The following is a 19,462-nucleotide window of genomic DNA, read 5'->3' as shown; positions in this document are numbered from 1 at the left end:
CTTGTGGCAGGTGACGTGGCAAGTGATGTGGCAAGTGGACAATCCACAGCTTGTGGCAAGTGACGTGGCAAGTGGACAATCCACAACTTGTGGCAGGTGAAGTGGCAAGTGACGCGGCAAGTAGACAATCCACAACTTGTGGCAGGTGATGTGGCAAGTGACGTGGCAGGTGATGTGGCAAGTCACGTGGCAAGTGGACAATCCACAACTTGTGGCAGGTGATGTGGCTGGTGACGTGTCAAGTGGACAATCCACAGCTTGTGGCAGGTGGCATGGCAGATGACGTGGAAAGTGGACAATCCACATCTCGTGGCAAGTGACGTGGCAGCTGACGTGGCAAGTGACGTGGCAAGTGGACAATCCAAAACTTGTGGCAGGTGACGTGGCAGGTGACGTGGCAAGTGACGTGGCAGGTGACATGGCAAGTGATGTGGCAAGTGGACAATCCACAGCTTGTGGCAAGTGACGTGGCAAGTGGACAATCCACAACTTGTGGCAGGTGACGTGGCAAGTGAACAATCCACAACTTGTGGCAGGTGACGTGGCAAGTGACGTGGCAGGTGATGTGGCTGGTGACGTGGCAAGTGGACAATCCACAGCTTGTGGCAGGTGGCATGGCAGATGACGTGGAAAGTGGACAATCCACATCTCGTGGCAAGTGACGTGGCAGTTGATGTGGCAAGTGACGTGGCAAGTGGACAATCCACAATTTGTGGCAGGTGACGTGGCAGGTGATGTGGCAAGTGGACAATCCCCAACTTGTGGCAAGTGACGTGGCAAGTGGACAATCCACAACTTGTGGCAGGTGCCGTGGCAAGTGACACGGCAAATGCAAGTGTACAACTGCTCTCTATGCTGCTGCTGCTCACTCTGATCAAAATAGCAGAAATAGTTAAAAAAAATGCTTTGAGAGCTTGGGGAGGGTCTACATGATGTTATCTTTATAAACGCGTCTAAACGCAAACGCGTCTAAACGCGTCTAAACGCGACATGCAAACGCGGCAAAACGCGCGTTTCTAAACGCGCGTTTCAGCTTTTTTTTAACAGAGGTTTCATCTGCGTCTCGTGTGCATGAGGCCTTAGTTCTTTTCTTGGCAGTCTGCCCAGAGAGGAGGAAAGACGTTTCTATGACGACTCAGCAACTCACACTGACTTCTTACAGAAGTCATTTCAAAGTCCCGCTGTAGTTCTAAATCGGCTTTTTATCAGCACAATCGGCCGATGCCGATTATTTAAAAAACGGCAAATATCGGCCGATATATCGACCTCTAAGCACATCAGTGAAGGAGGAAAACTTTTTTGCAAAACCTTATAACACTTATAATTGTTTTTTTAAATATTGTCTTTCTCTTGGCATCAGGCATGAGCAATTCTTATTGTCCGATGAACCAGACATGCAGTTCTGGGCGATGGGCAGATGATTTAAATAACTGGCTCCTAACTTTTTCAGCTGGCTCCTAGATTCTAAGCAAATTTGTCAAGCCCTGATATAATATATATTTGACTTTTTTTTTTTTTTTTTTTTAAGCACTTTTGCGTTAAAATAAACGCAAGAAAAAATGCATCCGTTTAAATTCTAGCATTGTTTTCACACAGGTCCGTTGTACTTCTGTTGGGGTGTAACGCACCTCCCCATATAAATGAAAACCATGTAAAACCGCACCCGTGTTGCATTTTTGAGTCACGAGACCTATGAAAATCATGGCAAACTTGCACACTGTTTTTCGTTTTTTTTTGCTGGCCCTTATCGGCACCTTTTTTCTCTTGGCAAAACACTGGTATTTTCCATCGGCCAATATATCAGTGTATCCCTAAAAAAAAAAAAAGCACACTTATCCTTTTTAATCAGTGGTCATCAACCCTGTCCTCAGGGCCCACTAACAGGCCAGGTTTATGTATTACCTTGGGAATATACAGACTAGAATACTGCAATCACTTAGCAGCAAATGATATCACCTGGGATATATTTGTTATCTTGCAAACCTGGTCTGTTAGTGGGCCCTGAGGACAGGGTTGATGACCACTGCTTTAATGATTGGTTCATGTTAGTGCCAGATCTGCAGAGGGTGGCATAGTTTCACTGATTACTTTTAAAATAATTTTGTCCTTTGATTATGTAATGTTATGTCCTTTGTGTAATTGGACTGCTCCAAAAATTTTAAATCTGCATAATAGACCTGTTTAGTGAGCTATTGTATCAATTATTATATGCTGTTATTACAGTTTTCTACTAAAATTTTTGCTACATTCGCTGTTAATACATTTTCTGTCATAATGGATTACTACGTTTTGAATTTCTCTTTTTTGCCCTTTCCCAACAGGGCAGACTCTGCCAGGAGCCCGCTTGCTCAGCAGGGAATCTATCCGCAGATCCTTGCTGAGCAGGCAGCTGGCTGGTCCGTTGTCCACTGCGCTTATGCAGAGCGGACGCAGACACACCCCTTTCTCCTCTATGGGCAGTCAGATGTAAACTGACCGCCTATCCATTTACACCTAACTGCTATTCTATCCGCTGTCTGTTTTGATTGGATGCAGGCGTGTGTAAACGGCTATGTACTCCTGCTGCTCCATAGATGAGAATGGAGGATCCAATCGAGTCCGCCTGAAAACCTGACAGGTTTGCTGAAAGGGGCCTTGGAGGAAAAAAAAAACACAATATCCATTTCAAAATTATCCAGAGTTTAGCTTATATTGCAAGGTTTTTATTTTCACTTGGGTACTATTTCATAGCTCATCAATTATTTAAGTTTGCCAGTAGAGGGCATTAGACTCCTTTTTAACTATGCTTCCTTTTTTTTTTTTTTTTTTTTTTTTCTTTCTTCTCCCCCTTCAGGTTGGCCGTCTTGAGAATGCAATCGGCTGGTACCACAGTCATCCAGGCTATGGCTGTTGGTTATCTGGAATTGATGTCAGTACACAGATGCTTAATCAGCAATTTCAGGAACCGTTTGTTGCTGTTGTGGTGGGTATTATGATACATTTGCAACAAAACTAATTATTACCCTGTATGAGGAGTCGGGTAGCATTTTCACAGTTTTAGCCGTGTGTGTGTGTGTGTGTGTGTGTGTGTGTGTGTGTGTGTGTGTAAGTAATTTAATTAAAATTTTATGGCTGAATTCGTTTTTTTATTTATTTATTTATTTTTTTTCCTCCTGGACAGCAGCATTGTCATTCTGAGGAGTGTTATGCCGCATACACACGATCAGACTATCCGGCGGACTTTGTCTGGCGGACAAACCGCCAGAAAGTCCGCCGGACTTTCCGAACTAGTGGACCTGCCCACACACGACCGGACTCTGGCGGGAGTCCGCCGTACTTTTTGAAGTTAACGGACTTGCCCACACACGGAAGAAAGTCCGTTCGTTTTGAACGTGGCTCCAGGTAACCGGGACTAGCGAAGGAAGTCAATGTGATTGACACGTCGCTGGCCCCATCACCTGATATGGACTTAAAGGGGAAGCCCTACGCCGAAAAAAGGATCCCCTCCCTTCCCCCCCCCCCCCCCAGAGTCCATATCAGACCCTTATCCAAGCACGCAGCCTGGCCAGTCAGGAAAGGGGGTGGGGACGAGTGAGCGCATCCCAACCCCCCCCCCCCCCCCCCCCCCCTCCTGAGCTGTACCAGGCCACATGCCCTCAACATGGGGGGGGCTGCGTGGCCCCCCATCCCAAAGCACCTTATCCCCATGTTGATGAGGACTAGGGCAGGGGGCTTATCGGAATCTGGGAGCCCCCGAGATACCGGCCCCCCCACCCTATGTAAATGAGTATGGGGTACAATGTACCCCTACCCATTCACCTGTGAAAAAATGTAAATAAAACACAATGCACTTCTTCCGTCTTCGGGGGTCTTCTCGCCTGACTCCTCCGCTATCATATGCTAGCTCTTTTACTAGCAGAGGAGCCCGGATTTCTTCTTTGTTGCCGCTGAGGGGTCTTCTTCCGACTTTGGGGGTCTTGTCCCCCCTCTTCAGTTCTTCTTGCCGGGCCTCTGCGCCTTCTTCCAGCTCTTTTACAAGCGGTGGCCCGGTCTCCCATCTCCGGATGATGTCACAGTCCGGCGGACTAGCACACTTTTGAGTCAAAACTACTTTCTAAGTCTGCCGGACTCGCGGCCGCACACGGAGGAAAGTTCATTTTGAACGCGGCTCCAGGTAACTGGGACTAGCGAAGAAACAGTCTGGGACTTTTGGGGGGGAAAAAAGTCCACCGGAGCGCACACACGGGAAAAGTCCGCTGGATAGTTTGATTGTTTCTGCGCAGCTCTTCTTCTTCTTCTTCTTCTTCTTTCTTCTTTCTTCTTCTTTCTTCTTTCTTCTTCTTTCTTCTTTCTTCTTTCTTCTTTCTTCTTTCTTCTTTCTTCTTTCTTCTTTCTTCTTTCTTCTTTCTTCTTTCTTCTTTCTTCTTTCTTTCTTTCTTCTTTCTTCTTTCTTCTTTCTTCTTTCTTCTTTCTTCTTTCTTCTTTCTTCTTTCTTCTTTCTTCTTTCTTCTTTCTTCTTCGTTCTTTCTTCTTCGTTCTGTTTATTTTTTCACTTATTGTATAATCTTTGGGTGAGTGCTAGTCTAAAATAGAGCACAGGTTCACTCTCTAAAGGATATGTAAAGTGTGTTTTATTTTTATTTTTTTCTTTAAAAAAATTGTCATATATTTACCACCTCTGTGCAGTAGGTTTTGTACAGTGGCCCCTATCCTCCTCTTCTGGGGGCCCTCAGCGGTGCTCCTGGTTCCTTCTTTTCTTGAGTGCCCCGCTGGAAGGCCACTCTCTCTGGGTGCAAGAGGGGGGTGCCTCACAGGATGTTTTTCATCTTAATGCATTAAGGTAAAAAAAACACGAGGGTTTACAACCCCCTTCAGGGAAAGATCATACAGCTCAGGAGAGTACCAACAGTGGGGTGGGGGGGTGCGGTCCACCCCGGGTGCCACACATTGGGAGGGTGGCAGGGGCATATCTAATGGGGATGCGGTCCACACCGGGTCGGGTGACACCACTTACCGAGGGTGAGGAGAGCCCTGGCAGCTCCCTATGGCCTTTTTCTTTCCAGCCAGATCATCCCCGCGCTGCAGCAGCAGCAATGGTCTGTGCTTTCCTCCTTGCTCCTCCCACCACTGCTGCGCTGCTGAGCCAAGCCTGTTACTATTCTTCGCCCGAGCGGCGCATCTGCTACCGCACACTGTGTTTTCCAGACCTCCCTAGCTGCTGCCCTGGTGTACCTGAGGCTCCGAGGTGAGCTTGTGATAAGGGGGTGTGGGTTGGCATGGTGTTTGCCCTCAGCTGGTGTGCTGTGAGAAGAGGGTGGGTTTTTTTTTTTCTGCCTCCCTGACCTGGTCTGATAAGGGGGGAGGCTGCTGTGTCCGCCACTGACTAATGTGCTACCTCACTGCTTTTATTTTAAAGGGTGATTCAGTGATTGGAGTGCAATAATTTTCAATAAAATTTTACCTGAGTCATTTTTTGATTGGACTTTACTTGCATGCTGTTCCATATTTTGCTTGTTGTTTTTTGAAAGGCAGCTTTGAAAATGCCTGCTGGATTCCTGTGCAACTTTATGCGGTGCAATTTTCAACTCATTCATTTAACTGGGATGAAATCACATTGAATCGCACAAAAATTTAATGCACACACTTTTTCAAACGCGTACTGCACCAAATTGCATGATACTATGGTACCATGAAATCTAGTGCAGGCAAACGCACTGCAGTTGTGATCTGTGTTGGAGGTGTCCTTAGAAAACTATATACACCTGCAGGAGATCACGTACCCAGTGCGTTTTAAACGCAGTGTGGCAAACACACACAGCCCTTAAATAGCTTCAATAGCCCTTAAAGCGATGCTAAAGATTTGTTTAAAAAACAAACAAACATATTATACTTGCCTCCACTGTGCAGCTGCACAGAGTGACCCTGAACCTAGTCTTCTGGGGTCCCTCGGTGGTTCTCGTGGCTCCTCCCTGAATTAGATAACGCCCTAGGAGAAACGCTCTCCCGAGGGGGTTATTTTACTGACTCACTCCTGATTCATTCATTTGGCGTCCACATGTGCCAAGTTTATGACTTGGCCCCACTCCCCAGCACCCACGTCCTTGGATTTAATTAACAGCAGCAGGGGACCATGGCTGTGCTGCTTTCGATCTATCCAATCAAAGCCGGGACTCTGCGGAGAGGCAGACAGCTCCTCCCCGCCGAGTAGATGAAGCGGCTCAGGTAAAAGGGGGGTTGGGGGGCCGGTGACTGCCAGGTGTGTGGGGTGTTGTGTTTTTTTTTTTTTTTTTTTTTTTTAACAACAAGGCAGAGCAGGAGTAAAAGAAGCCCATTTGTTAATAACCCCAAGCAATGATGTCCGTGAATGTTATAATTACTCCCACAGCATTGGTGTCAGTGTCAATGTAAGACCCCTTTCACACTGAAAGAGCCACTCCTGTGGCTTTCACCCAGGAACGGTGCGCTGGCAGGGCAGTCCTACTAGCAGCATCTTTGGAGCGATGTATACGCTTCTCCTGCCCATTGAAATCAATGGGGCAACGCGGCTATACTTCCAGCATAGCGCTGCTGCAGCCTTTTGCAGTGGTTTTAACCCTTTCTCGGCTGCTAGTGGGGGGTAAAAAACACTCTAGTGGCCGAACAGCGCCGCAAAATTGAACGTAAAGCGCTGCTAAAAATAGTGGCGTTTTACCGCCAGCGCACCCACCGCCCCAGTGTGAAAGGGACCTAAAGGGGTCCAGAGGTGTGGGTGCTGTGTAATGTGAAGGGTTTCAGAGGTACGGGGCTGTGTAATGTAAAGGGGGTCTTCCTACATTTTACCAGCAGTTATGGATGTAGTGCTGTAGATTTCTCTTAGGATGCTTATTATTTTTCTGCATTTTCTGAAAATGCACCAAAAGTCTGCATCTTTGGCGCACTTACAGGAAAATATATATTTTTTGGGGGGTGACACCATGTTTTACTGCACCAGGTGACGCCAGCCCTAGTAACGCCACTGGCAGCAGCACAGGCCACAGAGCATGGAGGAGCTACACGTGATGTAATTTGATGTCAACGTGCGGTGCGCCGACTGCCCATCTGGGGGGGGGGGGGTTCCAGATATAGGATCCGCCCTGGGTGCCAAATACTCTAGGTACGCCCCTGATGCAGCTTACACTGTATGGCCCCATTCGGACAGCAGGTTATTGTGGCAGTAAAAATAGGTGCTTACAGACAGCTGTTCGATGCTGTTGGCTATGGCTAAATGAGATGACTATTCCTGGGCGCTTTATACAGGCTTCCCACCCGCAGCTGTCTGCAGCTGTATGATTCCAGCCGTAAGAATCTGCAGATTTTTGCTGCAGGACTTTGTTGTGAATTTTTCTTACTCTTACCTGAAAAGGGAAGTAAATTAAGACCACCTTTAGTGATATGACATATTTTGTTTTTGCTGCCAACTAATCAGATGTACAAATGAACTTTTCAGTTTACCGGGTCCTGCTCTTCTTGTTTGTTCTTTCAGATTGACCCAACCAGAACTATATCTGCAGGCAAAGTTAATCTCGGGGCTTTCAGAACGTACCCAAAGGTAATCTAAATCAAAATGGCATTTTTTTCCCCCCCTTTCTTGTCTTTGTAAAGAGATGTAAAATCTACATATACTTAGGATGGTGCCATTATTTCTTTATATATAAATATATCCATTATGTACTTTAGTTTTTTTCCCATCTACAGTCTGTATGTATGACTGCTTTTTTTTATTTATTTATTTATTTTTTTGTCTTTTATCCTTCTCTTTCTATTTTGCAATATGTAATATTTCATGCACTTCTTCTTCAGCCAGGTTTCTTGTGCTTTAATAGGTTGTCTTTTATTTTAAAACACAAATGTTGCATTATCTACAATTTTTAGGGGTACAAGCCACCCGATGAAGGTCCCTCGGAGTACCAGACTATTCCTTTAAACAAAATAGAAGACTTTGGTGTGCATTGCAAACAGTGAGTATGCCATTTTTGTTTTTTAATCTTTCTAAGGACTTGTTCACACTTGATTACATTTCTAACGCTTAACAAACATTCCTATAGTGTTAGTATGGGTGTTAGACTCGCTTTAGTATGGGCGTTAGGCATTTTACAAGCATTAATGATGAGTTAAAAATGCTCCCTAAATGGGCAGTTTTTAAACATTTGAGCATTAAGGCTCCACAAACGCATTAGTTAGTAAGCTGATCTTAACCACTTCAGCCCCGGAAGGATTAACCCCCCTTAATGACCAGGCCATTTTTTGCGATACGGCACTGCATCGCTTTAACTGACAGTTGTGTGGCCTTGCGACATTGTACACAAACAAAATAGATGTCCGTTTCCCCCCCCCCCCCCCATAAATACCGCTTTTATTTGGTGGTATTTGATCACCTGTGGTTTTTATTTTTTGCGCTATAAATGAACAGTGACAATTTTGAAAACGTGGGTTTTTTTTTTTTTTTCACTTTCTGCTATAAAATATTTCATCAGTTTAGGCCAATATGTATTCTGCTACATATTTTTAGTAAAAAAAAAAAAAATTTGTTGGTTTGCGCAAACGTTACAGCATCTACAAAATAGGGGAATTTAGGGACAGTATAAAAGGCACTGGCAGGGAAGGGGTTAACACTAGGGGGTGATCAAGGGGTTAACTGTGTTCCCTGGGCAGTGATTCTTACTGTAGGAACAGCGGATCTGTGTCTGTCCTGTCTGAACGGGGATCTGTTTTAGTTTACATTGACAGATCCCCGTTCTGGCTCTTTCCTGTGATCGCAGGTGGCTGGCGGACATCGAGTCCACCGGGCGTGTGCCCACAGTACCACATGCACAGATCGATGTGCAGGTACGTTTGTTTGCCGAGCCACCTTGCCACAGGAGAGGCAAGTATAACCTGTTTGGTCATTTTTTTTTTTTTTTTTTTTTTTTTTTAAATAGCAGTTACACTTACCCGTAACTGTGTTTATGAGAAGTCTTCCAGGACGGCACCCTAAGATGACTGGTCCACCTGACAGGAAACCCAATCAATCAAAGAGGTTAAAAGCCCCCGCCCCTCCCCCGTGCTCCTCAGTTGTGACAAAGTATTGACCCACACCAGTGCACGAGAGTGAAGAAACCAACACCACCACACTCTATACTTTAAATTAAATTATACTTAAAGAGAATGGGTGGGAAGTAGGCCTGCCATCCTGGAAGACTTCCCAGAAACACCGTTACCGGTAAGTGTAACTGATCAGTTTCTCAAGTCGTCTTCCAGGACGGCACCCTGAGAGAGGAGCAAGTAGCTCAGGCCTACCTTAGGGCGGGACAACCTCTTGCAGGACCTTCCTGCCAAACGCCAGATCCTGAGGGGACAGTAACTCCACCCTGTAATGCCTCAGGAAGGTGTTCTGGCTTGTCCATGTAGCGGCTCTACATATCTGCTCCACCGAAGCTTTTCGCCCAAGAGGTTGCCAGAGATCGCGTGGAATGTGCTTTCAGGTCCCTAGAAATTGCTCATAGGCTAAAGCAATGGCATGCTTAATCCATCTAGCTATGGATGCTTTGGAGGCTTGTTGGCCCTTCTTTTGGCCAGAAATTTAACTAAAAGATGGCTGGACCTTCGCAACTCCTTAACTTTTTCTAAGTAGGATTATAAACAACATCTGACGTCCAGACAGTGAAAAGAAACTTCCCCCTCGTTTTGGGGATTATTACAAAAGGAAGGTAGCACTACTTCAGTCCTATGGAACTTGGATGCTACTTTAGGGAAGTACAGGGGGTCCTGCCTAAGTATAACCCTGTCCTCAAGTAAACGGAAATATGGTTCCTTGATTGAAAGCCTGAATATCGCCTACTCTCCTGGATGATGTAATGGCAAGCAGAAAGGCAAACTTAAGGCTGGATTCACACCTATGCAGTTTAAGTGCTTTTTGCATTTTGCAGATTTGTACTGCAGTCCATCTAACATGGTTTGCTCCACAGAATGTGACCCATAGGAAATCTGTAAAATCCAAAAAGCACTAAAAATGCATAGATGTGAATCCAGCCTAAAGGTGTGAGGATCCTGAGTGGGATCTGGTCTATTGGTTCAAAGGGGGGCCTTGTTAACCCTTCTAACACCAAGGTAAGGTCCCATGGTGGAAACCTGGACAAGGGACAACCTCTCTCTGACCAATAGGAGCCTATTGATCAGGGGGTCTAGTGCCAAGTGTCTCTCCAAAAAACAGGACAAGGCTGCGACCTGTGCCAATCCCTGCTCTGCTCCATCCTGGAGAAACTCCAGGATGGAGCGTCGGAAGAGAGATACCAGCCCAGCCTTGCCAAACGGGGATCCTGAGCCAAAAGGGACACCAGGCTCCTTTTCTGCACGGCCACTGCACAGGGGAGGAGAGGAAAATTGGCCCCTGAAGTTCTGCGTACACCACTCCTTCAGCGCTCAGGGGTCTCTTCCAGTTTCTGCTGCCCCCCTGTGGAAAATATAGGGGAACTCCCCCCCCCAGGAAGGATGGGAACATCCTGCCGGACCCAGAGGCTTCCCAGGCATTTGGTCTGGCTCCCAGGGGGAGACCACCAGCCCCAGGTTTCGGGTCAGGGAAAAAATAACAAATGGTTTTGCTGTGGGGAAACGCAATCAAAAACCGAGGAGCACGGGGAGAGGCGGGGGCTTTTAACCTCTTTGATTGTGTTTCCTGTCAGGTGGACCAGTCATCTCTCAGGGTGCCGTCCTGGAAGACGACTTGAGAAACAACAAACGCACAAGAATTTACAATCACTTTAACCACTTGGTCTTGTGTGTTTTTGGAGAAATATAGATAGCGATAAGAGATTTTGCACAGAGCGACCTGGATCCTCCTCTTCCCGGGTCTGTCTTTGCTGCTCCTGGCCCCTTTCTCCTATTGAATGCCCCCACAGTCGGCAGATTCCTATGGGAGCCTCATACACATTATCAGATTTTCCCACAGACAGAACGTCTTGTCTGAAGGGCGTTGGCCAGGAACGTATCTTGCATACTAATGGCATAAAATTGTCGGTCAACGAGCACGAACGTAGTGACATACTACATGGTTTTTCAGCTCTTTAGCGCCACCCTTTGGTCACCTTCTGCTAATGTTGTGTTTGGTGAGTATTGATTCCGAGCATGCGTGTTTGTACTTTGGACTTTCGTCTGACGGACTTGTGTACACACGATCAGAAAATCTGAGAACAGACCATTGCCCGCAGAAAATTTATAGGCCTGCCATCCAACATTTGTCCGGAAAAATCTGACACCAATTGTCCAATGGATCCGATCGTGTGTACGAGGCTTTATGCATTAAGATGATAAAAAAAAAAAAAACACCTGCCTTTACAACTCCTTTTAAACACCCTGCCTGCCAGAGCGTTGGTGAAGCATTACCATAGCCTTAGACATGAGGCTTCAATTTTGACGTGGCACTAACTCTCTTCATGTTTTGATTGTATCATTTGCATAGGCGCTGGGGGGGGGGTGGTGTGTGTGTGTGTGTGTGTGTGTGGTGTTTAATGCCTCTCAAGCGCCTGCTTTTATAGCCAGTGTAAACTTGGCCTAAGCCTTTTTTTATACTTCCTAAATTGTGTGTGTATTGTGACATGTCAGGGTATCTTCGCTCAGTGGTAGTGCTAAAACAGTGAATTTACTCCATGCCAGATATAGTTTTCAGGGCTTTCCTGACAACTCTTATTCCAAAAGAAAGTAAATTCACACAGATATGTCTTCCCATGCAGGGGGTTCTTGCCATCACTGCAAAAACATAACATTCAGCTTCCTGACTTTCTTGTGGTAGCTTTACTGCTCCAAGGAGCTTTTTCAGAGTCCCTCCTGAACATGTCCCAGTGTTTATGCACAGGCGCAGCACCTCCGTTCTGCGTCTTCCTTATAGCTTCCTTGCTGTTCTTGTCCCTCCATGGACTCTTTATAAGGCTTGGGCCTTCCTCTGTCCTGACCTGGACACCATGGTGCATAACAGCACCTCTCACGGCTTCCTTCACACACTGACCTCCTCAGGTTGGTAGGGCGGGGGGCTCTGAGCTCTATCTCTGGCTCTCATGAATGCAGCACACACCTGTATCAATGTACTTGCTTCCTACAAAATCTGGCTTAAATTGCCATTTTACCAAGTGGCTTGGGGTCACCCTGCTACAATATCTAATATAGAATGTTATATTCCCAATGCAGACCTGTGTTCATAAACAAAATGCTGTTCCTTTTTGTTTTCTGTATAAATTGCCTTTGTCATTTTTTTTTTTTTTGTTTGGTAGGTGATCAACATTTTTCATTTGTTTTAATTAAGGTATTATGCACTGGAAGTCGCATATTTCAAGTCTTCTCTTGACCGAAAATTGCTGGAGCTTTTGTGGAATAAGTACTGGGTGAATACACTGAGCTCCTCCAGTCTTCTAACTGTAAGTATCCATCATGGTATATTGCCTGTGAGTCATTTAAAGAAGCATTAAACATTTCTTTCATTGCAGCTTACCAATTCTTAGATGTGATGGCTGCATTAGTTTCCTTTTTTTTTTTTTTTTTTTTTTTTTTTTTTTTTTTTTTGGCTTTCTTGCCTCCTATTTTCATCTGGTGGTCTATCCAGTAAGTCTGTTTGTTTTTCAAAAGAACAAGCTCTTTTTAGATTTATCACTTTACAGGACTGAGACAAACAATTTACCACTGACAAGGGTGCATACAATGATCAGCTTTTATTTATGGAAAACCTTTATCCCCAAATGAATAAATGCTGCTGTAACTGATTATAAAGTGTGAGCTGAAGTTTGGCTTCAATTAGTGCATCTTTAAGTCTTCTAGCACATCTAAAACTCCCCTCCCCTCAAATTTAACAATGCCCCTGTGCTCCTTCATCCTGAGGGAGAGCAATCCAATACAGGAGTGTGTTGCAGGCCAGATCACTAGGTTAAAACGGTGGAGCCCCCAAAAAACTGTTGCAGCCACCACATCTAATGAGCTGTAGTACATTACAGTATTTTTTATTTTGGATTTAATACTGCTTTAACTATAAAGTCTCTTTACCAGATTTTGCAACAACTTAACAGGTTATATCTTGCAAAAATGTTATTCTCCTTTCCTGCCTGAGAGAGTAGGTTGAGAGCAGTGTGTGAATGTTAAAAGATAAGTATCTGGGCAGCTGCTCCTCCGTATCACCTTGCTTATAGACCTAAGATCAGCAGATGACTTCTTCTACACACAGAGGATGGGGGGGGGGGGGGGGGTCGGGGTCACCACATTATACAGAATTTTAACTCCTTCCTGATAAGTGTACGCACATACCCGGCCTCACTGCTTCCATTGGGTCACATACCACTGACTACTTCGGGTCTGTTGCTAACAATCGTGAGTTGGGAGGACCGACTTGCGATCCCTATTGGCTATCGCAGTGATCAGTAACTGTACAATCTGCCCCTGTACCGTTTGTCCTCTTGGATGGAGGAGGGGAACTTTATAAAGGTTGAGGCAAACAGAATTTGGAGCAGGTGTGTATGACGCCTATCTGCTTCTATCTTATTTTTAAAACTTGACTGACCAAGCAGAAAATGGTATGCGAAGCATATTTAATAAAACTTCTAGCACATTCTGAAAGGCTTACCTGAAACCAAAGCCCTCCAGTGGCGAGCTGACAGGGCTGCCATCTTTACCCGGTCTTCCTTCTAGGTTCGCGGGCTACAGCAGTTTGACTGGCCGAACCGCGATGTCACTCCCGTGGTGTGACTCTAACTATGGACTGCACGCTGTCCATTGAGAGCACAGTGCGCATGCGCTGGTAACATTACTGGTGCTTCTATACTGAACATCTCCTAAATGGTGCATGTTTGGGAGATATTTACTCACTGTACCTACAGGTAAGCCTTATAGGTTATTCACTGTTCCAATATAGCTGTTCGTATGCAAAACCTGCTATAATTATATTCCAAATAGTTTGTTTGTGCAGAAGGCTTTTACACTGAGGTGCTATCATTGTTTTAGCCAAAGTGTGTCTGGGGAGAGGTACGTACCCCCCACAACTCACGTGTGTTCTCATAGAGCAGGGATCTGCAATTAGCGGACCTCCAGATGTTGCTAAACTACAAGTCCCATCATGCCTCTGGGTGTCATGCTTGTGGCTGTCAGTCTTGGTATGCCTCATGAAACTTGTAGTTCTGCAACAGCTGGAGGTCCACTAATTGCATATCCCTGCCGTAGAGTATTTTCACTGTTTAGATTTTGCACAGGCAGGTCATCTGCTCACTGTTGCAGCTAACTATTATTGACCTTGGTTGTAACTTGAACCAATGATTGTTGTTAATTTAGTTACGATGCAACATTTAGTACATCTGGGAAAAGATGAATAGCACAAATGTGGTTCTTTCTATGTTCGTTGTTGGGAAGGGTAGTAGAGGATGGTGTCATCATTTCATTAGCTGGGAAACCTTCCTAAATACTCAATACTAGAGCTGCATGATTCTGGCCAAAATGAGAATCACAATTTTTTTTTTTTTTGATTAAAATAAAAAGATTGCGATTCTCGCAACCTAAAATCTTTCACATTATAAAAAAAAAAGCTAACTTTACTGGTTAGTGTGGTGTGTGTGTTTGTTTGTTTGTTTTTTTGTTTTTTTTCATTTTTTCCAAAAAAAATCAGTTTGAAAGACCGCTGCACAACTACAGTGTGACATAAAATATTGCAACAACCACCATTTTATTCTCTAGGGTGTCTACTAAAAAATATATATCATGTTTGGGGGTTCTAAGTAATTTTCTAGCAAAAAAAAGATTTTAACTTCAAACCAACAATGTCAGAAAAAGGTTTAGTGTTTAAGTGGTTAAACTTTTTTCATTTACACACTAAGGCCCCTTTCACACTGACGTCCTGTTCAGGCCCGCCTGTCAGTTTTTCAGGCAGACCTGAACGGGTGCTCCATAGAGCTCTATGGAGCGTCGGATGTCAGCGGGGACATGTCCGCTGACATCCGACCCGCTCCGATCCGAAAAAGTGTAACGGAGGAAAAAGCAATTTTTCCATCCGTCATCGGATCGGTAGACGACGGGCACTGCGGTCCGTCGTCATCCGATCCCCCATAGGGGAGAGCGGCGCTGTGACAGGTCCGTCCCTGCGCAGTGTGCAGAGACGGAGCTGTCATCTCCCTGCTCAGCGGGGATCAACAGAGTGATCCCCGCTGAGCAAACGGATATCCACGGGGCGGATCAGAACTGATCCGCCCCGTGTGAAAGGACCCTAAGTCTATTCCATTGACAAATTGTTACAATGTTTTATACTTAAGTTTAACTGATAAAGAATGTTTTGATTATTGCCCGGTTTTTCTCTTCCTTTCTTTTGAGGGCTGTGGCTTCAGAAGAGCAGAGAATTCTTTGCATAGAAAGAATTGTGAATCACTTTAGTCAAGATCACGATAACGATTCTTGACAATTGTGCCGCTCTACTCAATGCTGAATATTTTTTATTTATTTTTTCCCTTCTACGTTACTCTTTTAGGTAGACACGAGACCCTTTTATGTGTTCAAAATAGTCTGCTAGATCATCTTACCATAATTGCATATACAGTTATCTTGTCACTTCTAGAAACTGACAAAAATGTTTCCATCTGGGTCAAATAAATATGTGAAAAGTGTGCCATGCATTTGTATTCATCCCCCCTGAGTCAATATATTGTAGAACCGCCTTTCACTGCAATTACTGCTGCAAGTCTTTTTGGGAATGTCTCTACCAGCTTTGCACATCTAGAGAGTAACATGTTTTGCCCATTATTCTTTGTAAAATAGCTCAAGCTCTGTCAGATTGGATGGAGAGCGTCTGAACAGCAATTTTCAAGTCTTGCCACATTCTCAATTGGATTTAGGTCTGGACTTTGACTAGGCCATTCTAACACATGAATTTGCTTTGATGTAAACTATTCCACTGTAGCTCTGGCTGTATGTTTAGGGTTGTTGTCCTGCTGGAAGGTGAACGTCCATCCCAGTATTTGGCCATCTTCCTATCAACTCTGACCAGCTTCCCTGTCTCTGCTGAAGAAAAGCACCCCTACAACATGATGCTGCCACCACCGTGTTTCATGGTGGGGATGGTGTGTTAAGGGTGATATGCAGTGTTAGTTTTCCACCGCACATAGCGGTTTGCTTTTAGGCCAAAAAGTTCAATTTTGGTCTCATCTGACATGGCTTCTTGCAAACGGGACTTCTTATGGCTTTCTTTCAACAATGAATTTCTTCTTGCCACTCTTCCATAAAGGGCAGATTTGTGGACTGCACGACTAAAGCCTCGTACACATGCTTAGATTTTTGGACGACCAAATGTGTGTGTGTGTGTGTGGGTTTTTTTTATTTATTTATTTTTTGGCATGCTAGTCTCGTATGGAAAGTGAATAGGTTGCTCCATTACGAAATTTTTTGTGCAACAGAATATAACGTCAGAAGTGAGGTAATGTGGAATAGTTCATTTTGTATGTTTGTTTTTGAGCATGCATAGTCTTTTACGATATAATTTTTTTATTTTTATTTTTTCCGGACGTTGAGCTCACATCCACCAAATTTTATAGTCTGCACATCCAGCTTTTGTCTGCCGAAAAAAGCAAAATCTGCTGTCGAAAGCACAGTACTAATGATCCGAAAATTGCCAGACAGCTCGTCATACAAATTTTTCCATCTGATTTTTGTATCGTGTGTACGGGCCTTAACAGTTCTCCTGTGGACAGATTCTCCCACCTGAGCTGTGACTCTCTGCAGCAGAGTTACTATGGGCTTTTGGCTGCTTCTCTCATTAATGCTCTCCTTGCCCGGCCTGCCAGTTTAGGTGGAGCAAGCTATGAGGCCGTCAGAATTGGCATTGCAGAAAGTATAGGGCTCCGGACCATTTTGCATAGATCCATTGCGACCAGACCTTATCAAAATTTTCTAGGACAGCTTCTGCACTCGTATGTCAGCTTATACAATGGTAGGCCAGAGTTAATCGTGGTCACCCACATGTTGTACTTGGTGGGGTGGGTTGCTTCCACTTGAGGAGAATCTATCTGTGCTCTCCAATTTTAGTAAATCGACCCTAATGCTGATTTGTACACTTCCTTTAACTTTCCTACAATTCCTTCTGTGGCACACCAATTACTACAATGCTTGAAAAAGTATTCATACCCCTTGACATTTTCCACATTTTGTCAAGTTAAAACCAAACGATGTGAAATGTATTTTTTATTGGGATTTTATGTGATAAAAAATGTATATAAACATCTGAAATGTGTGGCATGCATTTGTATTCAGAACCCTGAAAAAAAAAAAAGTGAGACTTCCAACAGTTTAATACTGTAACGGTATGGGTAAGACAGGACTTGTAGAACATCAATTTGTAAGAATAGGTTGAGCGTCTAAGACAGAATGAAAAAAAGATATAGGTAGGAGTGGCGCTGTACCTCCCATATGTTGAAAAAATAAAGAAATGCGAGTATTTACTTGTGGGATTTGCCAAAGAATGAGGTTAACCATATTAGGATCTGTGCGGTGCCTGAACCATAAATATAATATAGCCTGTTGATTGCTAGAATGTAAGAATACAATGAATTTATAGGTGAAGTGAATTCAAAATATAAATAATAAAGTAAAAAGTGAAAAACTCACTATTAGAATAATGAAAGGTAAACCCTATTATGTGTTTGACCATCTGTATGGTATTGGGTCCCCCTTGCGATATTAAGTGTTCAGTGAATATTTAGATGTGTTTAATCTCCACACAAAAAAAATCCACATCAAAAAGCTTCCAATAGCAGCAAGTGAATAAATAAAGCTATTATGAATCTAAAAACAATAGTGACTAGTGAAAAAAACATAAAAGTCCAAAGCGAGATAAAAGTGACTTGTGCAATTTTCTTAGTGTCTGGAAATGTAAACCTGGTGCGTTTTTATCCATGCAAGTAATGGTTTTGCACTCACCAGACCCCCTGCCCCTGCAGGGGTAAAAGCGCCTTCACAGTGTAAGCCCCTGTGTCGCTTTAAGATGTCTTGCAGGGTACTTTGTTTTCCTCAGCATAAATGTGTTTCTCAGAGAAAGAAATATCCATGGTGTAATACGTTCAAACTATTCAATTTTATTGTGTTAAAAAAAAAAAAATCTACTCACGAATTCCAATGTGTTTACAAATCGCAATGAACGTATGCCGCCGTGTGCTGCAGCCTTAGGGTCCGTTCACACAGGGGCAACACGACTTGTAGGCGACTTGAGTGAGGCAACTTGGACACGACTTGAGTTAAGATCACAGCGCGACTTGGGGCGACTTCAACACGACTTGTGATGACTTCAACCTGACTTGGGACGACTTACAAGTCGCCCTAGGCCAGGCGACTTTTGCCGTGGCCAAGCAGAGAATGAGCTCAAGGGGGAACTCCACTCCAAATTTCTGAAAAAAATTTGGCGTGGGTTCCCCCTCCGAGAGCATACCAGGCCCTTAGGTCTGGTATGGATTCCAAGGGGAACCCCCTACGCCGAAAAAACGGCGTGGGGGTCCCCCCAGATCCACACCAGACCCTTATCCGAGCACGCTACCCGGCCGGCCAGGAAAGGGGGTGGGGACGAGCGGGCGGCCCCCCACTCCTGAGCCGTACCAGGCCGCGTGCCCTCAACATGGGGGGGTGCCTTGGGGGAGGGGGGGCGTGCGGCCCCCCCACCCCAAAGCACCTTGTCCCCATGTCGATGAGGACAAGGGCCTCTTCCCGACAACCCTGGCCGTTGGTTGTCGGGGTCTGCGGGCGGGGGGCTTATCGGAATCCGGGAGCCCCCTTTAATAAGGGGGCACCCGGATACCGGCCCCCCACCCTATGTGAATGAGTATGGGGTACAATGTACCCCTACCCATTCACCTGTGAAAAAAAGTACAAAAAAAACACAACACAGGGAAAAAATATTTTATTGCACAGCTCCGGGGGTCTTCCGTCTTCGGGGGTCTTCTCGCCGGACTCCTCCGCTAGCTTCTTGTAGCTCTTTTGCTAGCGGAGGAGTCCGGCTTTCTTCCTCGCCGCCGGCCTCTTCTCCCGACTTCGGGGGTCTTGTCCCCCTCTTCGGTTCTTCTGCCGGGCCACCGCGCCTTCTTATAGCTCTTTTACAGGCGGTCTTCTGTCGCCGCCTTCCGTTCTTCTCCTTCTCCTGAAGATGTTGACTCGACGAGCTCTCCGGCCGCAATGCCAGGGACGCGCTGCGCTGCCACTTATATAGGGACAATGGGGCGGTGTCACATGGGTTGATGTCACATGGGTTGATGTCACATGGTAAGGGGGCGGGGTCACCATGTGACACCAACCCATGTGACATCAACCCATGTGACACCGCCCCATTGTCCCTATATAAGTGGCAGCGCAGCGCGTCCCTGGCATTGCGGCCGGAGAGCTCGTCGAGTCAACATCTCAAGGAGAAGGAGAAGAACGGAAGGCGACGGTGGCGACAGAAGACCGGGCCACCGCCTGTAAAAGAGCTATAAGAAGGCGCGGTGGCCCGGCAGAAGAA

General features: G+C 45.2%; 1 protein-coding gene across 1 annotated transcript in view; it reads left to right on the top strand.

Annotated features, from left to right (window-relative positions):
• Positions 1 to 19,462, top strand: part of COPS5 (COP9 signalosome subunit 5) — a 47,287-nt gene that overhangs the window by 9,414 nt on the left and 18,411 nt on the right. Inside the window, exons 3-6 of the mRNA XM_077492830.1 lie at positions 2,834 to 2,962; positions 7,481 to 7,546; positions 7,870 to 7,955; positions 12,269 to 12,380. Coding sequence (XP_077348956.1) covers positions 2,834 to 2,962; positions 7,481 to 7,546; positions 7,870 to 7,955; positions 12,269 to 12,380 — 393 coding nt within the window. The remainder of the gene's footprint in view (positions 1 to 2,833; positions 2,963 to 7,480; positions 7,547 to 7,869; positions 7,956 to 12,268; positions 12,381 to 19,462) is intronic.

The sequence above is a fragment of the Lithobates pipiens genome, unplaced genomic scaffold (genome assembly GCF_037356315.1).
Source record: "Lithobates pipiens isolate NorthernLeopardFrog02 unplaced genomic scaffold, aLitPip1_a1.2 Scaffold_19, whole genome shotgun sequence".
In the NCBI taxonomy this organism is placed as follows: domain Eukaryota; kingdom Metazoa; phylum Chordata; class Amphibia; order Anura; family Ranidae; genus Lithobates; species Lithobates pipiens.
Note: the sequence above shows the minus strand (reverse complement) of the source record. Positions and strands in the feature narration are given on the sequence as shown.